General features: G+C 41.5%; 2 protein-coding genes across 2 annotated transcripts in view; both read right to left on the bottom strand.

The window, feature by feature from the left end:
• Positions 1-20,451, bottom strand: part of LOC128613568 (mucin-22-like) — a 167,878-nt gene that overhangs the window by 59,828 nt on the left and 87,599 nt on the right. The gene's annotated exons all lie outside the window — the stretch shown is intronic.
• LOC128613567 (NACHT, LRR and PYD domains-containing protein 3-like) lies at positions 1,337-19,161 on the bottom strand. The gene is made up of 10 exons (XM_053634454.1): positions 19,130-19,161; positions 18,849-18,970; positions 18,274-18,387; positions 17,810-17,864; positions 17,372-17,576; positions 15,321-17,088; positions 12,694-12,867; positions 2,157-2,330; positions 1,787-1,963; positions 1,337-1,644 (listed from the first exon to the last, which is right to left on the bottom strand). Exons 2-10 carry the CDS (start codon positions 18,899-18,901, stop codon positions 1,608-1,610), a joined length of 2,757 nt encoding a protein of 918 aa, XP_053490429.1. The 5' UTR covers positions 18,902-18,970; positions 19,130-19,161; the 3' UTR covers positions 1,337-1,607.

The raw sequence follows: 20,451 nt of genomic DNA on the forward strand, positions 1-20,451 counted from the left end.
CAGGAGCCCGAGACTTTCTGAAAGAGTGCGATCTGTCTCTTGCTGAATTCATGACATTTCTATACAAACAAAAGGAAATCAGAGAATCTTTCAAGCTCTTTTTACACCTTCTAAACTCAACACTAGTTTGCTTTGCTCTTTATACATTAAAACATTTCAGAAATATAAAGTTATTTTAGCTGCTAAATTACTTAGCTACGTTTACAATCACTGTTTTTTATTTTAGTTGCTATAAGCAGGGAGCAAACAATAGATTTTAGGAGAATGTAAGGTTATACTTAAATACTGCTGCTAAAGCAGAATTACAAATCTCTCCTCATTATTTAAATAGTGCACTACATAGTGTGAAGACCATCATTATTTCATCCCTAATATAGTGCACTTAAACCGGAAATTCAAATCAATTTGGGATTCGGCCACACAGCTTCCGTTTAACTTACCTTGGGTTTAAAAACAGAACAGAGTTTTCATTCCTCAAACACAGACAAAATAACCAGCTTTTATGTTTAAACTTGATTAAATCTAACTGTAAAACTCTGTCAGAAATAATTTAATTTGGACATGATTAGTTTAGTGGACTGGAAGATATAGTTCCAGGTTGGAGGAAGCCTATCTTAACAAACTTGCACAAATAATTTCCACTCATGGTTTTATTAGATCCTATTTATTATTCCAGTGGAGTTTAGGACTTCTTCATGAATGCCAGCAGTGAGTCACTCACTGTGTCTTACCCAGATATACTATGTGAAACACTTAGTCACTAGAACCTCAATCTGAAGGTTTAATAGTTGAAAGATCTTTATTTTTTTCTTTTATTATTATTATTATTTTTTTTTTTTTGTAACAGCTGCACCAAAGCATTCAATTCTGGAGACTTGGTGAGTATTTATTTATTTATTTATTTTCATGATCATATAATGTAACAAACATTAACACATGCATGTGCTGCAGATCATTAGTTCAAGTTTACATTTTAATTTACTTTAAAGGACTTTGCTAAAATTTTTAGGTATTAAAACTGTTTACTCTTTGGTTGATGACAAACTCCATATTTTTATAACTTGGAGCTCTGTGTTACCATGGTAATTTTTAAACAATTACTAACAACATTAACTTCATCAATGGAAGTTTAAATTTTATTTGATACTTGACCATCGTTACGTCCTCAATTGTATTTCTGTTTGTACTATGTGCCATTCGTGTGTCTATGTCGGGGGTGGGATAGGTGTCTTTTGTCTCCTCCTCTTTTTAGCCCAGTCCACTGCAATATGTCATGTTCCGGCTTGCCATTGGACGATCACATCTCGTACACGCCTGCTTCCGCCTCGTGCTTTGGGATTAGTTGGCTGTACATTTCCAGACATGTACTTAAGCCTTGTCAGTCTCCATCCCCTGGGCAGATCGTTGCCGTTGCTTTGTACAGCAGATATTTGGTTACGTGTGTTGATTTCTCCTGTGTATGACCTTCTGCCTGTTCTTGACTTGTTTCTGCCCTGCCCCTTTATGTTTAATGATTCAGCTCCCAAACTGCTGGAAATGTAGGAGGGGTTCTAACTCTTCACCAAAACTGCTTTATCCTGGAGAAGAGGTTTGAGGTGAGACTCCTGTCATATGCCAATCCTGGTGAGTTTATTACCCTTAATGCTGTAAGGCGGAGAAGAACATCAGTGTAAACACACATCAGCATAAACACACACACACACACACACACACACACACACACACACACACACACACTATTCAGTATGATACAGTAGAGTAAAGAGACAGTAAGTCATTAACTCACTGTAGTGTCTCCAGTTTACAGTGTGGATCCTTCAGTAGATCAGAGAGCAGCTTCACTCCTGATTCTCCAGGATTATTACCGTTCAGATTCAGTACTCTCAGGTGTGATAAGGAGTTTGACCTCAGAGCAGAAGCCAGAGCAGCACAACCTTCATGTGTAATATTGCAATTCCACATCCTGCAAGAAAGAAAACCTTCTCACACTTAACACACTCAGTTTTAGTTCTGAAAACATCAACTACACAAAATCTTTATATAGAGAACATTTACTCTCTATCTCACACACACAACAATGACAGTACATCACATCACTACAATTACAATCACCACAGATGGAAACTGGATGTGTGTGCGTGTGTGTGTGTGTATACCCCAGTATCTCCAGTGTACAGTGTGGATTCTCCAGTCCAGCAGAGAGCAGCTTCACTCCTGAATCCTGCAGGTTATTGTGACTCAGGTCCAGTTCTCTCAATCTGGAGGAGTTGGAGCTGAGAACTGAGGACAGAACTCTACAGCTTTCCTCTGTCAAATTGCACCTCCACAGCCTGGAAGAGATATGATGAAGTGTTAGATTTATTTATCTGATTGTGAAATGAGGTGTTTCCATCAGGTGGGAAATAAAGTGTTTACCTGAACACAAGGTTAGGATAAAAATATAAAATGAACAGCCTGTGTATAAACAATAAACTAGTATTGCCATGTTATTAAAGTAAATGTGTGTGTAATGTAAACTGATCTACATGCTGGAGAAATAAATGTACTTTGTTCTGATGTGAGAAGTGATGTAGATATTTCAGCATTAACACAAAGCTAAGTTTCACAGTGAGGCTAAAACTGTTGGAGTTTATTAGGGCCCAAGCACCACTGGTGCGAAGCCCTATTGGATCTGCTCCGTTTCTTCTTTTTCTTCTTCTTTTCCGAAATGAACTGCATTTTAGAAGGCCTAAACATACCCAAAAACTCACGAAACTTTGCAGACATGTTAGAACCGGTGAAAATTTACATCTGACAGGGGTTCCAGAATTCAGTGTGGCAAAATGGCTCGATAGCACCACCTACAAAATTTCACATGATGTGCGCTTCACGCTAAATTTCACGTACATGTACAAAATTCGGGAAATGTATGTAATCTGCCAATACGTACGAAAAGGTCTCTTGAACCCATACCCTAAACTCAACCGGAAGTCAGCTCCATTTTTTGCCATGTCCAGGCCTCGTACTTTAACGTACTCCTCCTAAAACTTTCATCAGATCGGCATCATATTTGGTCAGTCTCATCTAAAGGCATTCACGATGCGAAATTGCGAAGCTTTTGAGGTTTCGCTGCAGGGCGTGGGCGTGGCGCTCTCACAAATTTCTATGTTTCGCAACGAAAAAGGAAGCTGTTAAAACTCAAACACAGAATGTCCAATCTGCTCCAAACTTCACGTTTGATAAAGGTCCCGGCCTGAAGACATCTAAATGCCAATATTCACTTATAGTCATAGGGCCACCTGCTGGCAAAAGGAAATGTTACATTTAACATCATGACACACTCCTAACAACATGTAAGTGCTAAAAGGTACCAAAAAATGGAATAGCATTCCCCTGCCAGAGCAGCCCCAACATGCACCCGGGTGCAAGGGCCCGTTCATCGTTGCTTGCAGCTTTAATTGTTCTTTGGATCTTAATCTAATAACTTTCACACACACACACACACACAGAAAAACAAAGCTCAACAGCAGAAACAATGCTAATCCACACCATATAAAATACACACTTTAATTTTTTACTCATATAAAACACTGGGCCTCATTTATCACACTGGATACGAATGAATTTATTCATAAAGTGTGTGTAGGAGCATTTACACAGGAACTCTTTAATGTGTAAATGAGAATGTAATGTTGTGGAATGTCTACAGGATGTTGAGATGTTGAGAGAAAAGGTTGATGAGCTGTTGGTTCAGAGTTAAATGGGTGTGGCCACTCAGCACAAGAGCTAGCTCTTTATGTATGGGCATAGCTGCTTTATGTGCTCTTTATTCTGACCCTCAATCCAGCGCTTCTCCAACAACACCTCACTGTCCTCGTCTTTCACATTCATCAGACACTTATGGAGGAGTTCTATTTCATTTCTACTGACCGCCTGAGGTGATGCTTTCAGCACCTGGATGTCCATCACATGTACATGCAGGTCGAGTGTTTATATCAACAAAGTCACCTGTGGGATTTGGAATTCGGTAGAGTAAGACGTGAAGTTGGAGGCTCCTGATGATTTCGATTAAAATTGTAATTAATTTGCGCTTTTCAGTCATACAATATATTTTGACTTATTCTACTCCGTTTCCTTATTTGCACTTTTAACTTTGTGGCACGTTAACATGTCTGGAAAGAACATGAAAACCCGTGGTAGCATTCAGACACAACTGAGGCCTAGTGTGCACGCTGCGAGCGAGTCCCCTTCTTCCCCTGAATCCACGTTGCCGAGCGGTGACCCTGACTTCGCCACACTCAGGCTTGAGCTGCTGGCTTTACTGAGGAAGGACATCGCCAATATTTTTAAAAAGGAGCTCCAGAAGCACCAGGAGAATCTCAGGGGTGCTCTGTCTACTATCCAGCTTGACCTGCAGGCCGTGAAAACACAGCTGGCTAATGATAAAGTTGCTACCGAGGCTACCATATCAACACTGAAAGGTACAGTTGTGGAAATGGAGTGCGCGCTCTCCGGGTTGCACCGATGACACAGTTCATATGAAGACTACTATCGAGTCTCTCACTGCGACCGTGACTCAATTAGAGAATAAATGTGAGGATTTGGAGTCGAGGTCACGGCGTAATAACGTTAGAATAGCCGGAGTTCCAGAGGGCGCTGACACCTGTACAACTGCTGCTGTAGCAGCCTTGTTAAAAGAGGCGTGTGGTCTGGAGAAGGAGCCGGGTTTGGACCGGTCCCACCGGACCCTTCAGCCGAAGCCCAAGCCTGGTGAACGACCACGAGCTATTGTGTGCAGATTCCACCATCACAGTGACTGTGTTGACATTTTACACAGTGCAAGAGAGCTCCAACGGATTAAAGCGTGGGATTTGACCATCTCCGTTTTCCCTGACTACACAGCCAAGATAGCCCGGGCCTGGGCTGCATTTAACAAGGTTCGGCGTCAACTTCGTGGTATTGAGGGCGCTCGCTATGGAATACTTCACCCAGATCGGCTTCGCATTACATATAACGGTGTTCAGAAGGACTTTATTTCAGCGGAGGAAGCAGGAGACTATGTTAAACTCCTGATATTGGGGTGAACTGCGTCATCTACACAGCGGCGCCTTTTTCGCTCTTCTATTATTTTTATTTCTTGCACTCGGCCTTCCAGCTCTACAGAATTCTGATTTTTATTGAAGATATTGTCGTTGCATTACTTTGCCTAGATTTTGTGGACTCACTCCTCTTAAAATTTACTTCTGTATTAATGTGCGTCTCTGTTTTGATGCTCTGACTGGGTTAGAGTTTCTGTTTATTTAATTTTATTAGTGTTATTTCCTCGACTTTACGTGCTACCTTGTTATATTATTTGTTACAAGTCTTTAAAAGTTAAGGACATTATATTTATTATTGTGTGCAGACTGTTTATCAGACTTGAAGTCAGTAGGGGTCTTTTCTCTTTTTCTCTTACTGGAACTTTTTGTCTTGGAAAATTTGTTGGTTAGTTCAGCTTAGTCTCCGAGTTGTTTTCACATTGCGGACAACTTTTGGTTATTGTAGGATACACTGCTGTCTCATTTGTTTATGGAGACTTTGGGTGTGGGTGTTTGGTGGATTGTGAGAGTAAACAAAACATGCCAATGCAGGATGTGAATTGGAACAGACTAATGTTATTCAATTGCGAATCTGTTTTTAGAGGATTTAAACCTAACATGGTGAACAAATTATATTATAGAATTCAGAAATGATCTCTTGTTATCTTCTCACATTGGTAAGCAGGTTTCAGCAGTGAAACTGGTAGTCTTGTAACCCGAAGCTATGAACTTTCGTCCTCCAAAGACTGCGGTTAGCCTTTTTTGTGATTATTTAACTTCAGATAGTACACTATCCAGCAAGAGCTAAGTGACTCTGCTATCAACACCATGTAGGAGTGGGCACGCTCTAATTCGGCAAGCAACAGTTTACAGTTCATGATCAGTTTGGTGTTTCTCACTTTAATGCTGATAGAACACTAAATACTTGAACTAAATACAGGAATCCCTTCCTGTAGTTTTCTGTTTATACATATCATGGTGTTATTCCCCACAATATTTGTTTTTTCATTTTTTGAAAGCGCACTGTCAGTAAGCAGCGCACCCCGACTGGGCTTCATTAAATTGTTTTTCATCCCCGTGATTTAGTTCGTGAATTTGTTTAATTATTGGCTACAGTGTGAGCGTGTTCGCTCTTAATTGCACCATATTGTATCACAGTGCATAGTGATCATAGAGGAATCATTCCCCCAAATTTTTATTGTTTAATTCTCATAATCGACTCGTGGTAGGACAGGCTACACAACGCCCCTGATTGGGATCGATTGAAACGGGTGATTGCTTTCGTCCGCGTGATTTAGTTCGTGAATATATTTTTGGTTACAGTGTGAGCATATTCGCTCTTAACTGCACCATATTGCATCGCAGTGCATAATTATGAGAGAGGGATCATTTCCCAATATTGCTATTGTTTAATTCTCATAATTGACTCGTTGTGGTAGGAGAGGCTACACAACACACCCTGAAGGGGGGTGATCAAAACGGGTGATTGTTTTTCTTCCCCGTGATTTAGTTTGTGGATTTCTTTAATTATTTGCAGAGATACAGCAAAGTGTATATATTTCTCCCTTCATGCTCAATTACCACCTGGCAAAGTGTTCACACTCGGAAAACCACGTGGATAGTAATTACTGCTGGTACCCATGTTTATGACATGTATTGATTGCCTGGCCCCTCTGGAACTAGAAGATGGCCATGAGAGATGTCCCTCTTGCCTGGGGGTTGACCACTTAAGAGAGGGATTGATGGACATGGCATGCATAAACTGCAGCTCCATGAGCTTAGCAGCAAAGGCAGCCAGGCTGGCCCAGCTAGAGGGCAGGTTGGGCGCACAACTGCATCCTACACAGGCCATGTCTCCCAGCACCATAAAACCGATTTGCGGGGGGGCCCTGTAAGGGGAAACGCAGAAAGGTAGAACCACCTAGCCCTGAAGGTAGACACCTTGGCCTCTGAATTTGCAGAGATTAAGTCTCTGCTCCTTAATCTGCAAGCACCCAGTGCACAGCCTGCTAGTGGTCCCGCTGCAGCTGCACTGCAGTCTCCTCCCAGGGTACTGCCTCCAATACTGCCACCAGCCTTTGAGACCCAGGAGGAGAATGCACTCTACACTAGGGCCTCGGACAGCCTAGTTAACGGGGGAGGTTATGACGAGGAGGGGGCAGGTTAGAGCTCCCAATCATCTCATCCCAATTAGCAGGGGATGAGACACAGTACACTGAAAGGCTCGGAGACTAGTCAGACATCAGTCAGGCCTGTGGTAAAAATGGCCTTGGAACATCTGGGGTTAGATGCAGTACCTGTCCAGGTGACTCCTCAGAGTACCTTTTTCAGGAAGACCTCTCAGTCCGCACCTCTCTGTGTCCCACCCTCAGCTGCATATATCGAGGAGCTGCAGAGGTGCTGGGCAAACCCCAGACGTTTCTCTCATCTACCAACAGACTGTAGAGCACTAGCTAATATGCAGGATGCATCCGACCATGAACATGACTGCATGCCCAATATAGAGCCGGCTGTTGCCACCCTTTTCCTATCACCTGATGAAGCACTTCAGCCCGATGCACGCTTCCCCCGGCCACGATGCTGGTTGACAGATGACTTCATTGTGAGAAGCTATGACACAGCAGCACGTTTGGGACATATTGGGAATTCCATGTCACACATGGGCACATGTCACATGTTAAGCTGGCCCTGTCCCAGACATTGCAGGCTTCGGAGGTTGACCCTTCATCCCAGAGCCTGAGTGATGCCTCTTTGCAGGCATTCGCCTATCTAACCAGGGAGTTGGGGAGGCTAATGTCTTCGTTAACCCTCACCCGACGCCAAATATGGCTGGCCCAGTCTCTACTTTTGGAACCCTGCAGGAGAGCCCTCCGCTCTCTCCCTGTTGTTCCTGGGGAACTGTTCGGCCTGGCTGCACAGCAAGCCCTGGAGCGCAGCCTACAGGTTACACAGACCAGACAACAGTTTGCTAGTCTGCGCCGTGAACACCCCGCTAGACAGGGACCCTCTAGGGCAACAAATACAGCTTTGTACATACCACAGTTGATTACCCAGCCAAGAGCACAACACCCAGAAAAGTTTCATCAGCTAACCCCCACCCAGCCCCCTCAATAGGCACAGCAAGGCCAGACTTCGGGCCGCCACCTCTCCAGAAATTATAAGGGGCGAAGTGGTAGACAATGACTGTACCACTCCAGCAGTCGGGTGCTTCACAAGCCAGCAGCTCAGATGCTCGGATGCGCTTACATCAGACCCCTGGGTTGTATCAACCCTGTCACAGGGCTACAACGTTCAATTCAGACATCGACTGCCAAGGTTCCACGGAGTCAAAATTACCTTAGTCAAGGACCCAAACAAGGCTCTGGCCCTACGCCAGGAGGTCTGGACTCTCCTGAAGAAGGGTGCCATCGAGCAATTAGACAGTACTTTACAGAACAGTGGATTCTATTCCACCTATTGTATTATCTCAAAGAAAGACAGTGGATTTCGCCCCATACTGGATTTAAGACCTCTGAACACACACCTCAAGGTTCCACATGCTATATACAGTGGATATGCTGCAAGATATCAGGCAGAATGATTGGTTAACAACCATCGACCTGAAAGACGCATATTTTCACGTTCCAATCGCGCCCCAGCACAGGCAATTCTTCCGTTTTGCTTTCGAGCGAAGGTCTTACCAGTTTTGTGTGCTCCCGTTCAGGGACTTACTGGCGCCAAGGGTCTTCACCAGTTGTGTAGCAGCGGCATTGTTTCCATTACAGGCCAGGGGGATGCAAATTTTCCCGTACCTGGATGACTAGTTGATCTATTCCCAGTCAAGGGTAGATGCCCTAAGAGAATCAGCATTGCTGGTCTCCCATGTTACCAAGCTAGGGCTTACAGTGAATTATGGAAAGAGCTCTCTGATGCCCAGTCAGCGAAGACTGTTTATTGGCAACCAGATGGACTCATGGTTGAGGATGGCTACCCCCTCTCAACAGTGAGTCAACAACATCCTCCAGCGCATCAGTCACTTCAGAAGAGGCAGGGCTCTGGTCCTCAAAGCATTTCTGTGACTGTTAGGTATGCTCACAGCAGCCTCATCGGCGGTCCCTTTGGGGCTTCTGTCATTACAGCCACTCCAGATCTGGCTGAACGACCTCGGCTTGCATCCTACTCAACACAGGCACAAGCTGGTCAGAGTCATTGCCAGTTGCCTAAGGTGCCTGTGCTCATAGAGGAGAACAACATATTTTACCCCGAAGTAGTGCAAGCAATCTGGCACAGATATGGCAGGGCAGAGGTGGACCTTTTTACCTCACTGTCAATGACACACTGTCCCCTTTGGTTTTCACTGGGGGAACCAAAAAGCCCCTTGGGCCAAGATGTGCTGGCCCATGCGCTGGCCCATGCGTGGCCAAATCGACTGCTGTATGCTTTCCCTCCACTACCGTTGATACTGTCAACTCTAGACAGGATCTGTAAGGGCAACCACAAGGTGCTACTAGTAGCCCCCAAATGGCCAGGGAGGGTGTGGTTCCCAATATTACACAGATTACTGTACAGGGAGCCTTGGTGCCTCCCTGTGAGCATGGATCTCTTGTCACAGCTGGAGGGTCAAATCTGGCACCCGAACCCATCCTGGCAGTAACTTTGGGTCTGGCCTCTGAAGGGCCAGAGCCATTACTAAGGCTGTGTGATCCAGCAGTTGTACAGACCATCCACAACTCCTGTGCACCTTCCACCAATGAATTGTACGCCAACAGATGGAAGCTCTTTTCTGAGTAGTGCCAAGCACAAAATCAGGAACCAACACACTGTTCCATACCAGTAATCCTCAGCTTTCTCCAGTCCTGTCTTGATGGAGGCCTTGCAGCCTCGACCATCAAGGTATACATAGCTGCCATCTCAGCCATGCATAATAGAGTAGATGGACTATTGGGTTCCCCACCCTTGTGACCCGATTTCTTAAAAGGTGCTCAATGACTGAGACCTCCTCGACAAAACCCAGTATCCAACTGGGACTCTCGTATTAGAGGCACTGTGTCAGCCACCATTTGAACCTCTAGAGAGGTCAGAATTGAGGTGGCTGTCTATGAAAACAGCTTTCCTCTTAGCCATGGCATCGGCTAGACGAGTAGGTAAGTTTCATGCCTTATCAGTAAGCCAAGAGTGCCTACACTGGAGTTCTGGGAACAAAGGGGTAACTTTATGGCGGAACCCTTCATTTCTCCCGGAGACCGTTTCTTCATCTTATACGAACCAGCCCCTCAGTGTGTCAGCTTTTGAGCCCCCAACTCAGGAGGATGAGCAGGGGTCAATTTCGAGCCTGTTGTGCCCAGTGCGAGCACTAAAGTGTTATATCCAAACAACTGCAGTCAGATTCACTGTTTGTCTGCCATACAGGGCATAGGCGAGGTCAGGCTTTGTCCAAACAGCGTCTGTCAAAATGGATTGTAGATACTATAGTTTCTGCCTATAAGGGCACTGGTCTCCGGATCCCTCCTCAGGTTCAAAGTCACTCAACCAGGAGTGTCATGGACAGCCCTACAAGGGGTCCCTCTTTCAGATATTTGTACAGCTGCGTCATGGGCATCAACCTGCACATTTGCAAGATATTATAGGGTGAATATGATCTCACACAACCCAGTGGCTACAGCCATTTTTTCCATGGCTTCGCAGCCATTGTTAAGGGGCACGTACAACGTCCTTGTGACCTTGTTGGTATTACTCATCCAGGTACTGAGCAGAAATGAAATAGAATGATGGTTACGTATGTAACCGCAGGTCTATGAATTTCGGATGACCACCAGAGCTTGGCAGTCACTCGGAAGATTTGTGAAAAAGTCGTTTCTGGGGTGAACGTGCCTTTAGTACTGGGGCAAAAGGCACACGTCACCCAGGTCACAGGTGACTTTGTTGATATAAACACTCGACCTGCACGTACACGTGATGGACATCCAGGTGGTCATCTGAAATTCAGCTGGACTGAGCTGGAGCTGGGGGAAATAGACACCTGTTCCTGTGTGCTAGGGGTCTCACCGGGGACAAGAGCTCCTGAGTTTGTGTCAATTTACAGAGAAAACTCAACTAAATAAGGTGAAGCTCGATCGATCAGCTTCAAATCGTATAAATGTCAGTGAGTTAATGATATTTAATATATGGAATTAAATCATTTACAGTATCCATGCATTTATTCCAAGTAGATTAGATTACTGTATCGATCTCTTATGGACGTCCCAAAAAATATATATTTATCCATTACAGTTAGTACAAAATGCAGCTGCTCGGCTTCTAACACAAACTAAAGAGAGACCAGATTACTCCTATGACCTCCAGAATCGGTTTTAAAGTGCTCTAATTAGATTTTAAAACTCTTAATGGCATTAAGAGTTTTGCCAACTCCACCTCCGCTGTCGAGGATTGGAGCTAATATACAACACATGAATACCTCAGTGTTGCCAAGTCTCGCGAGACAAATAATCAACTGCAGCTTCAAAAACAAGCTCAATATTATTATATCCTGTTACGGCCACAATGTAAACAGACTCAATAAATGATCCTGTAACATATAAAACTGAAACCACTTACAGTTTGAAACACAAAAACAGAATTTATTTAATAAAAAAATCATCAAACGGCAACAAAGCTTATAGGGAGGACAGGCACTATCCTCTCATCTCTGATCAGCTGCAGCAGAATATGACTGAGGAGAAGGTAAAGGAGATTACATTAGAAGCATAACTACTATTAGTATATATGAGTATGCTATGCTTGTTTTTGTGTTATAACCTGTAGTAATTGTGGGAGGGTGAATTACACTACAGCGGTGATATTATTGAGGCTGTGAGTAGACAGTGTCAATGCATAGTGAAAATAACGAATATACAAGTAAAAAACAGTCACTTTTCAGATTTTCCTAACAAGCAACATATTTTTATAACAAGCCCAAAAACCTGTGATTTTTTTAAAAGCAACTTCAGAAAAAAAAGAAGCCCAAAGTCACGTATGGTAAGTGGACTTGGCAACTCTGATAAGTTTACCTCTGACCATCAGATTCATCCGCGTAGAGGAGCAGTGCCAAAGCACAACCCTCGGTAATAAATAAATAAATAAATAAATAAATAAATAAATAAATAAAAACAATAGTAAAATAATAATAATAGTAACTTGCAATTTTATGTTTCAAACAGAGATGGCGATAGAGAGGCAAATGTTCTGTACTGCAGCTTTAAGGTGAATTCTAATAACAAACAGCTTGGGGAAACTGCTTTTAGTGTCCCTGCTCCCAGGATGTGGAACTCACTCCCATCAGGTTCCTTCACAAAATATATTTAAAAGCAGCTTCAACACATTTATTTACCTTGGCTTTCAATAAGTCCTCTTCATTTTACGCTTAAAACTGTTTTGTTTTTTATCTCGTGATGATCTAATTTATAGTTTATTTATTTACTTATATTTATTTCTTAATGACTTTTTAAGTTTCAATATTGTATTTTTATCTTTAATGTTGTGTTGCAATATTTTTGTTTTAATATTATATCTTTTCCATTGTGAAGCACTTTGAGCTGCATTTTATCTATGAAATGTGCTATATATATATAAAGTTATAATAATAATAATAATAATAATAATAATAATATTGTGTGTGTACCTCAGTATCTCCAGTGTACAGTGTGGATTCTCCAGTACATAAGAGAGCAGCTTCACTCCTAAATCCTGCAGATTATTTCCACTCAGGTCTAGTTCTCTCAGTCTGGAGGAGTTTGAGCTGAGAACTGAGGACAGAACTCTACAGCTTTCCTCTGTCAGATTACACAAACACAGCCTAGAACAGAAATGATGAAATATCAGAACACTGATCACTCTCTCACACACACACACACACACACACACACACACACACACACACACACACAGCCATAATACACTTACTCTTTACCATGTAACAGAAATGTGAGTGTGTTTCTCTCACACACAGGAATCAGAGGACAGGTCACCACATCAGCCTCATTATTATTATTATTATTATTATTATTATTATTATCATCATTACTACTATTATTATGATTATTATTATTAGTCACAATGATGCTTAAATAAATTAAAAGAGAAGGGTTTTTGTTTTAATAAATGCTTTATTATAAATATAAACCATTTTTAAGAGAAGTATGTGTTTAAAAGTCTCCCATTTAAAAATAAATAAATAAGAAATCTCCCGTTTGAACAAAAGGAATTTGGAGGAAAAAGGAGCAGGACCTGCTGTGGCTTTGTTTGGAAATATTTTTGTTGATGAAACAGTACAGAAACAGACAATACGGAGTGTAAAATGTAAGTCAGGTAATATTAACTTATTGTTTACATGTTAGCATAGCATGTTAAATTAACTACTAAATACAAATAACATCAGCTGTGTGAGCTTTTAAATAACGTCCTATTATTATTAACATTTACTGTAGCTGCACAACCAGACTGCTCCTGTACCTTCAACTCTCTCAAACAAACACACACACACACACACACACACAAAAAAAACAAAAAATAAACAGATGTTAATAAAATCTCCAAAAGACAGATAAAAACTTAAGGCTTAATTGAATTGGATTATTTTTATTCAACAAGAAGACAAGCGCATAAACTATGATGGAAACACATTTACCGACTAAATTCCTTGATCCTCTTCAAAAATGTCATGTGACTTCTTCAACTAATCGTGTGATTAAATAATTGGCTGATGTGACTGGATATTCACTGCATGCAACCGACTTACACAGTGCAATGGCAATACATTATTTATTTATTTATTTTAAACATTCACACATTTTTTGTTAGGGATTAAAGTTCTAAACAGGACGCATCCCTTGATCTGCACAGAGGGATTATTATGATGTTTTTGCTAACTGGAACTCTGTCCTCGAGGATAATCCTCTTTCATCATGTAAACTAATCCCACACCAGATCCAATCTAAAGAGAAAGTCTGATCAGTCCAAACCAAACAAGGTCGGTGTGAAAGTGAAAAAGTACAGAACAGTTTTTAATCAAGTTATATTGTAAGTGTGTACTGAGCTAGAAGACTATGTTTTACTGAACATCAGGTGTTTTTCTGTATCTCTGTATGTCCTGTGTAAACTGAGTTAGAAGAATTGTGTGTTTTGTCTAAAGCAACTTTACTCTGGCAATAAATTAGCAATTAGACATTCACCAGAACTGTGTTTCCAATCAAAGTCCTTTAAGCTTGCAAGCCAGTGACAAAATACCAGATCAGACATCCAGGATGAAGTGTACCAGGCTGGGACTAAAGCCAGAAAGTCATTAAGGTATAAGGGTGGATTTTGGGACATGATCAAAATCCTGTCCTAATGAAAACTTTCAGAAAATTCAACACAAGTGGCGTGCGCTGCAAAAAATTGTCCCAATAAAACCTTAAGGAAAATCCAACTGACAACGCATGTGCCACAAGTGCAAGGTATCTTACAGATATGAATAATTGATTAAGGCAATGGAGATTGGTTTGTTTTTAGAAAAAAGGAGGTTAATGCCCCACCTAGGGATAATTGTACTGCTTCACAAAAGTATATAAAAGACATGTTTGTGTATGTATAATTCAGACTTTCTGCAGACTGTCTCACTTTGTTGTTTCAATAAAGTTTGATTACCTTTGGAATCTACAAACCCTCTGTCTCTGAAGTTTGTTAACTTAGGTTGGAAAGATTGTCTTCCACGACACTCTCACATGTGTCCCTCAGTGCAGATTGGGCGGTGTGATACAGTGATACATATCATAGGACCAGAAAATAGAATAATCAATCATGTCTATTGATAGATATTTTCCTATATCCTCTATATCACCAATGTCACATCTTTTATTCATATTGTTCCCATGGTGACAGTGTTCTGTTTTTCTTCTTCTTGTTTGTGAAGTTCTGTTCAATGTCACTTTCAAATAAAAGTAGAAAAGAAAAAGTGCCTTTCACTGGTGTTTAGTTCACAAAATGATCAAAAAGCAGTCATGAATACATGCAGATATTTTATAGAGATCATTTTTATCAGTTTTAGAGAAAATGTAATAAATGGTGATAAGGTTTTGTCCATATGGCCCAGCCCTCAGTGCAGACATAACGTGTTCATGTAAAAAGTGAAACTCTTCTGTAACAGTACCAGAGGTTTGTTTAAAGATGATTAGAGTAACTATTAACAAGCATTAATCCAAACAGTGCAGTTCAGTGTTACATTAAAATAATAAACCATGCAGTAATACATTTATAAATAAAAATACTCACTCAGCTTTTCTGGAGGCTTTTACCACTGGCAGCAGCTTCAGAAGACATTCCTCTGATGGGTCATATTTCCTCAAATTAAACTCATCCAGCTCTTCTTCTGAGTTCAGTAACACAAACACCAGAGCTGACCACTGAGCAGGAGAGAGTCTGGTTCCACTGAGACGACTGTCACCTCCACTGTTCAGGTAAGTTTGTACTTCCTGTACTAGAGAATGATCATTCAGTTCATTCAGACAGTGAAACAGATTGATTGATTTCTCTGGAGATGGATTCTCCTTGATCCTCTCCTTGATGTACTCAAGTGTTTCCTGTTTGCTGTGAGAGCTGCTTCCTGTCTGGGGCATTAAGCCTTGTAAGAGAGTCTGATTGGACTCCAGTGAGAGACCAAGAAGGAAGCGGAGGAACAGGTCCAGGTGTCCATTCTCACTCTGTAAGGCCTTGTCCACTGCACTCCTGAGGAGATCAGACATGTTTGACTTGTTGAGAAGATCAGACAAATCAGTGGTTTTTTGTTCTGTTACATTTCTGCTGATGAAGGAGAGAAATGTGTATAAAGCAGCCAGAAACTCCTGAACACTAAGATGTACAAAGCTGAACACCTTCCCCAGGTGAAACCCAAACTCCTGTCTGAAGATTTGGGTACACACTCCTGAGTACACGGACACTTCTCTCACATCAATGCCACACTCTCTCAGGTCTTCCTCATAGAAGATCAGGTTTCCTTTCTCCAGCTGTTGGAAAGCCAGTTTTCCCAGTGCCAGGATACTCTCCCTGGTCTGCTGAGGATCAGGGTCACATTTTTGATGGTACTTTTGATCCTTGTGTTTGATCTGAAAGATCAAGAAGTGTGTGAACATTTGAGTCAGAGTATTGGGGATCTCTCCACTCTCTGCTTCAAGCAACATTCTCTCTAGAACAGTGGCTGAGATCCAGCAGAAGACTGGGATGTGGCACATGATGTAGAGGCTTCTTGAAAACTTCATGTGTGAGATGATTTTATCGGCCAGGCTCCGATCACTGATCCTCTTCCCGAAGAACTCCTCTTTCTGAGGATCACTGAACCCTCGTACCTCTGTTACCTGGTCTACACACTCAGGAGGGATCTGATTGGCTGCTCCTGGTCGAGAGGTTATCCAGAGGAGAGCAGAGGGAAGCAGATTCCCCTTGATGAGGTTTGTCAGCAGCACATCCACTGAGGATGACTCTGTCACATCACACAATCTCTCATTCTTCTGGAAATTTAGAGGAAGTCGACACTCATCCAGACCATCAAAGATCAACACCACTTTGTAGGAGTCTAATAATTCTAGTTTTCTCATTTCAGGGAAAAAGTGATGAAGAAGATTCATCAGACTGAGATTTTTCTGCTTCAATAGATTCAACTCTCTAAAGGGAAGTGGAAACATGAAGGTGACATCCTGATTTGCTTTTCCTTCAGCCCAGTCCAGAATGAACTTCTGCACAGAGACTGTTTTTCCAATTCCAGCAACTCCTTTAGTCAGCACTCTTCTTATGGACTTGTCTTTAAAGAGGTCATTACATTTGATGGGTGTCTCCTGTGTTGCTGGTCTCCTGGACGCTGTCTCAATCTGTCTCACCTCATGTTCATTATTGACGTCTCCACTCCAACTCTCTGTGATGTAGAGCTCTGTGTAGATCTCATTCAGAAGTGCTGAGCTTCCATGCTGTGAGATTCCTTCAGTAATTCTTTTAAACTTCTCTCTCAGGTTGGATTTCAGATTTGTCTGGTACACAGAGGCCACAGGCTCTAATAAACAAAGTAATTACATGTTTTAATGTAAAATCACTGAACTCAGGATTAAATGTAAAATTCAAATGCTGCTGTTCATTCCTGATTCATGTACAAATATTACTGAAGGAACAGGACCATTGTACAGAGTAACCACAAGCTGAACCATGAACAGAACAGAAAAGCAGCAGATGTATATGATACTAAACTCAAACTTCAAACTAAAAGTGTTCCTATCTAAAACTATTTCCTCTCTTTAAAGTGAACCTCATGGAATAAAGCCATGACTCAGAGCTCTTACTGTTCTGCAGTGTGTTAGCGAGATCTGTGTGGTTCATGTTATTCAGGACGTGCAGTGTGATCTTCAGCGCTCCCTCTCTGACACTGTGAAGATCCTCCTCATCCTCCACGTCCCTCTCAGTGCATGCTGGGTAATCTGGACTCAGGAGCTTCCTAAACCTCTTCAGCTCATTCTTTATCAGAGTGATGACTTTGTGTTCCAGCTCCTGGTTAGAAACACACAGGAACACATCTAAATACTATAATGTTACACACTGAGAGATGCTTTTATTTTATGAAAAGAAGAAAAGTCTCTTTCTATTACCACAGTTACAGCTGAAATTCTTCCTGATTACCCATAATGCTGCTGCACATCAATAAATCTGTAAATTGTCATGATCTTAAATAAAAAACCTGCAAACTACTCACACACAAGTTACACACCTTAAAAGACACACACCTTGAATATGGAGTCCAACTGATTTCTGCTGAGGTTTGATTTCTTCTGTTGTGGTCTGTGAACAAATAAAACACATGATGTAATATAACATATGTATTTATAGCTGCACAACACACACTAATAAATACAGAGACAGATTTTTAACACTATCCTCTTAACACAATACACTGAATTCAGGATTTCCTCACTGTCACTAACATGTTTATGAATAAAATAGTGATCTAGTCATTAGTGTCCCAGGTGTAAATGTTGTTGTGTAGCACCACAGTCCCTCCAGCTCAGGGACTGTAGGCTGAACTGAACTCTTAAAGCAGTTTTCCTCACTGCCAGTCTGAGAGCTGCAGCACTGCACAGTTTAGTGTTTTACTTCTTCAACACCTGATAAAGCTCATGATGGGCTTCATAATGAGACAAGAGAGTTTAATCAGGTGGAACACTGCAGTAAAACACCTCACTGTACTGACCTCACATCAGAACTGGCTCGGTCTCTGAAGTTGACTGGAGGTCTCATTGAGTCGTCACTCTTCATGGACACACAGCTGGGTTCGGGTGAGTCTGATCTCTTTCCCTCCATCATTCTGTAATTAGAACAGAAATATCAGCAATAATTAATACTCTGCTGTCTCAGCACTGTTGCACAATGTGTTCATCATTAAGCACCAATAATTCCATCTTTTTAATTCAGCTACAGTCTGCACACTTATTCAAACAGGAGACACGCCTCATACCTCAGGAATTACACTGAGGTCAGGAGACCCAATCACAGCTAACTGACTCAGCTTGGTCTTAAAGCCTGTAGAGTTCACTGACTCAAAGCTACACTGCTCTTCTCCTCCACATTACATGGTCCTTTTTACTCTTCTCTCAGTGAATAATTTCTCTAAACTGTTTTTTAGATCAGATCAGTTATATATTCACTGCTATTAAACACCTTAAACCAAAGTTTAGTTCCTCTGTTAACTAGTGAGTGTTTAGAGATACAGATCTGTTCCCATGAGACGGTGTGTATTTATTGCTGGTGAATGTAAAAGTAACTCACCTCTCGTCTTTCTTTAAGTCCTGTTCTCCAGACACACTCATGTTGGAGGTCATGTCTCCTTCCCCAGATTACAGGAGGACACACGTTTACTTTACTCCAACATCGGTGTTTTAAATCAAACCCTGTATCAGCACAGAGTTCACTTACAGGAAACAGTCATGGTATCAAGACATAAGACAACCTGTGTACATTCAAACTTCAGTACAAACCCACAACACTCTTCTGCATCTGGTGTACATTCAGTGTGTTTATATATTATAGCTTTAGATGTAGATACTCACTGTGTTTTTACTCCTGAAATAGTGTATTTTCCCATGGAAACAAAATAGAGACTCTGACTTTCACTTTTACCGGTTACCTGTTTATTCTGCAGAGGGGAGGGGCAGTGAAGTAGGGTAATAAACACACTCTCTCTCTCTCTCTCTCTCTCTCTCTCTCACACTCTCACACACACACACACACACACACACACACACACACATATACACACAGAGGAGTAAATGTCAGAGAGGAGCGAGGCTGATATCACCATCTGATGGTCTCCATCCTCCACTGATAAAGAAAGTAAAATGAGCAGTGTGGGATTCGTTTACATGATGAAAGAGGATTGTCATTGAGGAAAGTCGGCCACATGAATATCCAATCACATCAGCCAATTATCCAATCACATCAGCCAGTTATTCAATCAGATGATTTGTTGATGAAAGTCACATGGTGTTTTTGATGTGCAGTTTATGCTCCTGTCTTCTTATTGAATAAGAAGAGATACACCTCAATTGAGGCTCAAGTTTTTTATGCGCATTTGGAGATTTTATTTTCATCTGTTTAGTGTGTGTGTGTGTGAGTGAGAATGTGAGTTTGAGAGAGTTAAAGGTACAGGGGCAGTCTGGTTGTGCAGCTACAGTAAATGTTAATAATAATAGGAGGTTATTTAAAAGCTCACACAGCTGATGTTATTTGTATTTAGTAGTTAATTTAATATGCTATGCTAACATGTAAACAATAAGTTAATATTACCTGACTTACATTTTACACTCAATATTGTCTGTTTCTGTACTGTTTCAACAAAAATATTTCCAAACAAAGCCACAGCAGGTCCTGCTCCTTTTTCCTCCAAATTCCTTTTGTTCAAACAGATTTCTTATTTATTTTTAAATGGGAGACTTTTTAACACATGCTTCCCTTAAAAAAATGTTTTCAATTATAATAAAGTTGTAACATCACGGGACTTGAGCAGAAACAGGTGCGGATCAAAGTCTTTATTTTACACGTAAATCAATAAACAAAGAAAATGTGGTCTCCACAGGAAAACGAGAAACTGGATGCAAGGCAGGAAACTGAACAGGACATGAAAACCAGACCGCTTAACATGCTAACGCATTCACCTTTCACTTACGAGGGGTTTAAATAACCAACATAATTAAACTAAGCCACAGACACCTGGAGTAAATCAACCAATGCTTAAACACACAGAGGCGCGTGTCCATATATAAGAGTTCAGTTACGTTCAAGCACACACTCAGAAACCGCGCCGCAGTGCCATCTGCTGGCGAGGACGTAACAAAAGCGTTTATTTAAAAAAACAACAACAAAAAACAACTTC

Source organism: Ictalurus furcatus, chromosome 10, assembly GCF_023375685.1.
Source record: "Ictalurus furcatus strain D&B chromosome 10, Billie_1.0, whole genome shotgun sequence".
Taxonomy (NCBI): Eukaryota; Metazoa; Chordata; class Actinopteri; order Siluriformes; family Ictaluridae; genus Ictalurus; species Ictalurus furcatus.

Coding starts and splice junctions, on each gene's coding strand:
- LOC128613567 (XM_053634454.1), bottom strand. CDS start 18,901: ATGACCTCCAACATGAGTGTGTCTGGAGAACAGGACTTAAAGAAAGAC. Junction 17,089..17,371: donor CGCTAACACACTGCAGAACA/GTAAGAGCTCTG, acceptor TTTGTTTATTAG/AGCCTGTGGCCTCTGTGTAC. Junction 12,868..15,320: donor AAAGCCTCCAGAAAAGCTGA/GTGAGTATTTTT, acceptor TTTCTGTTCTAG/GCTGTGTTTGTGTAATCTGA.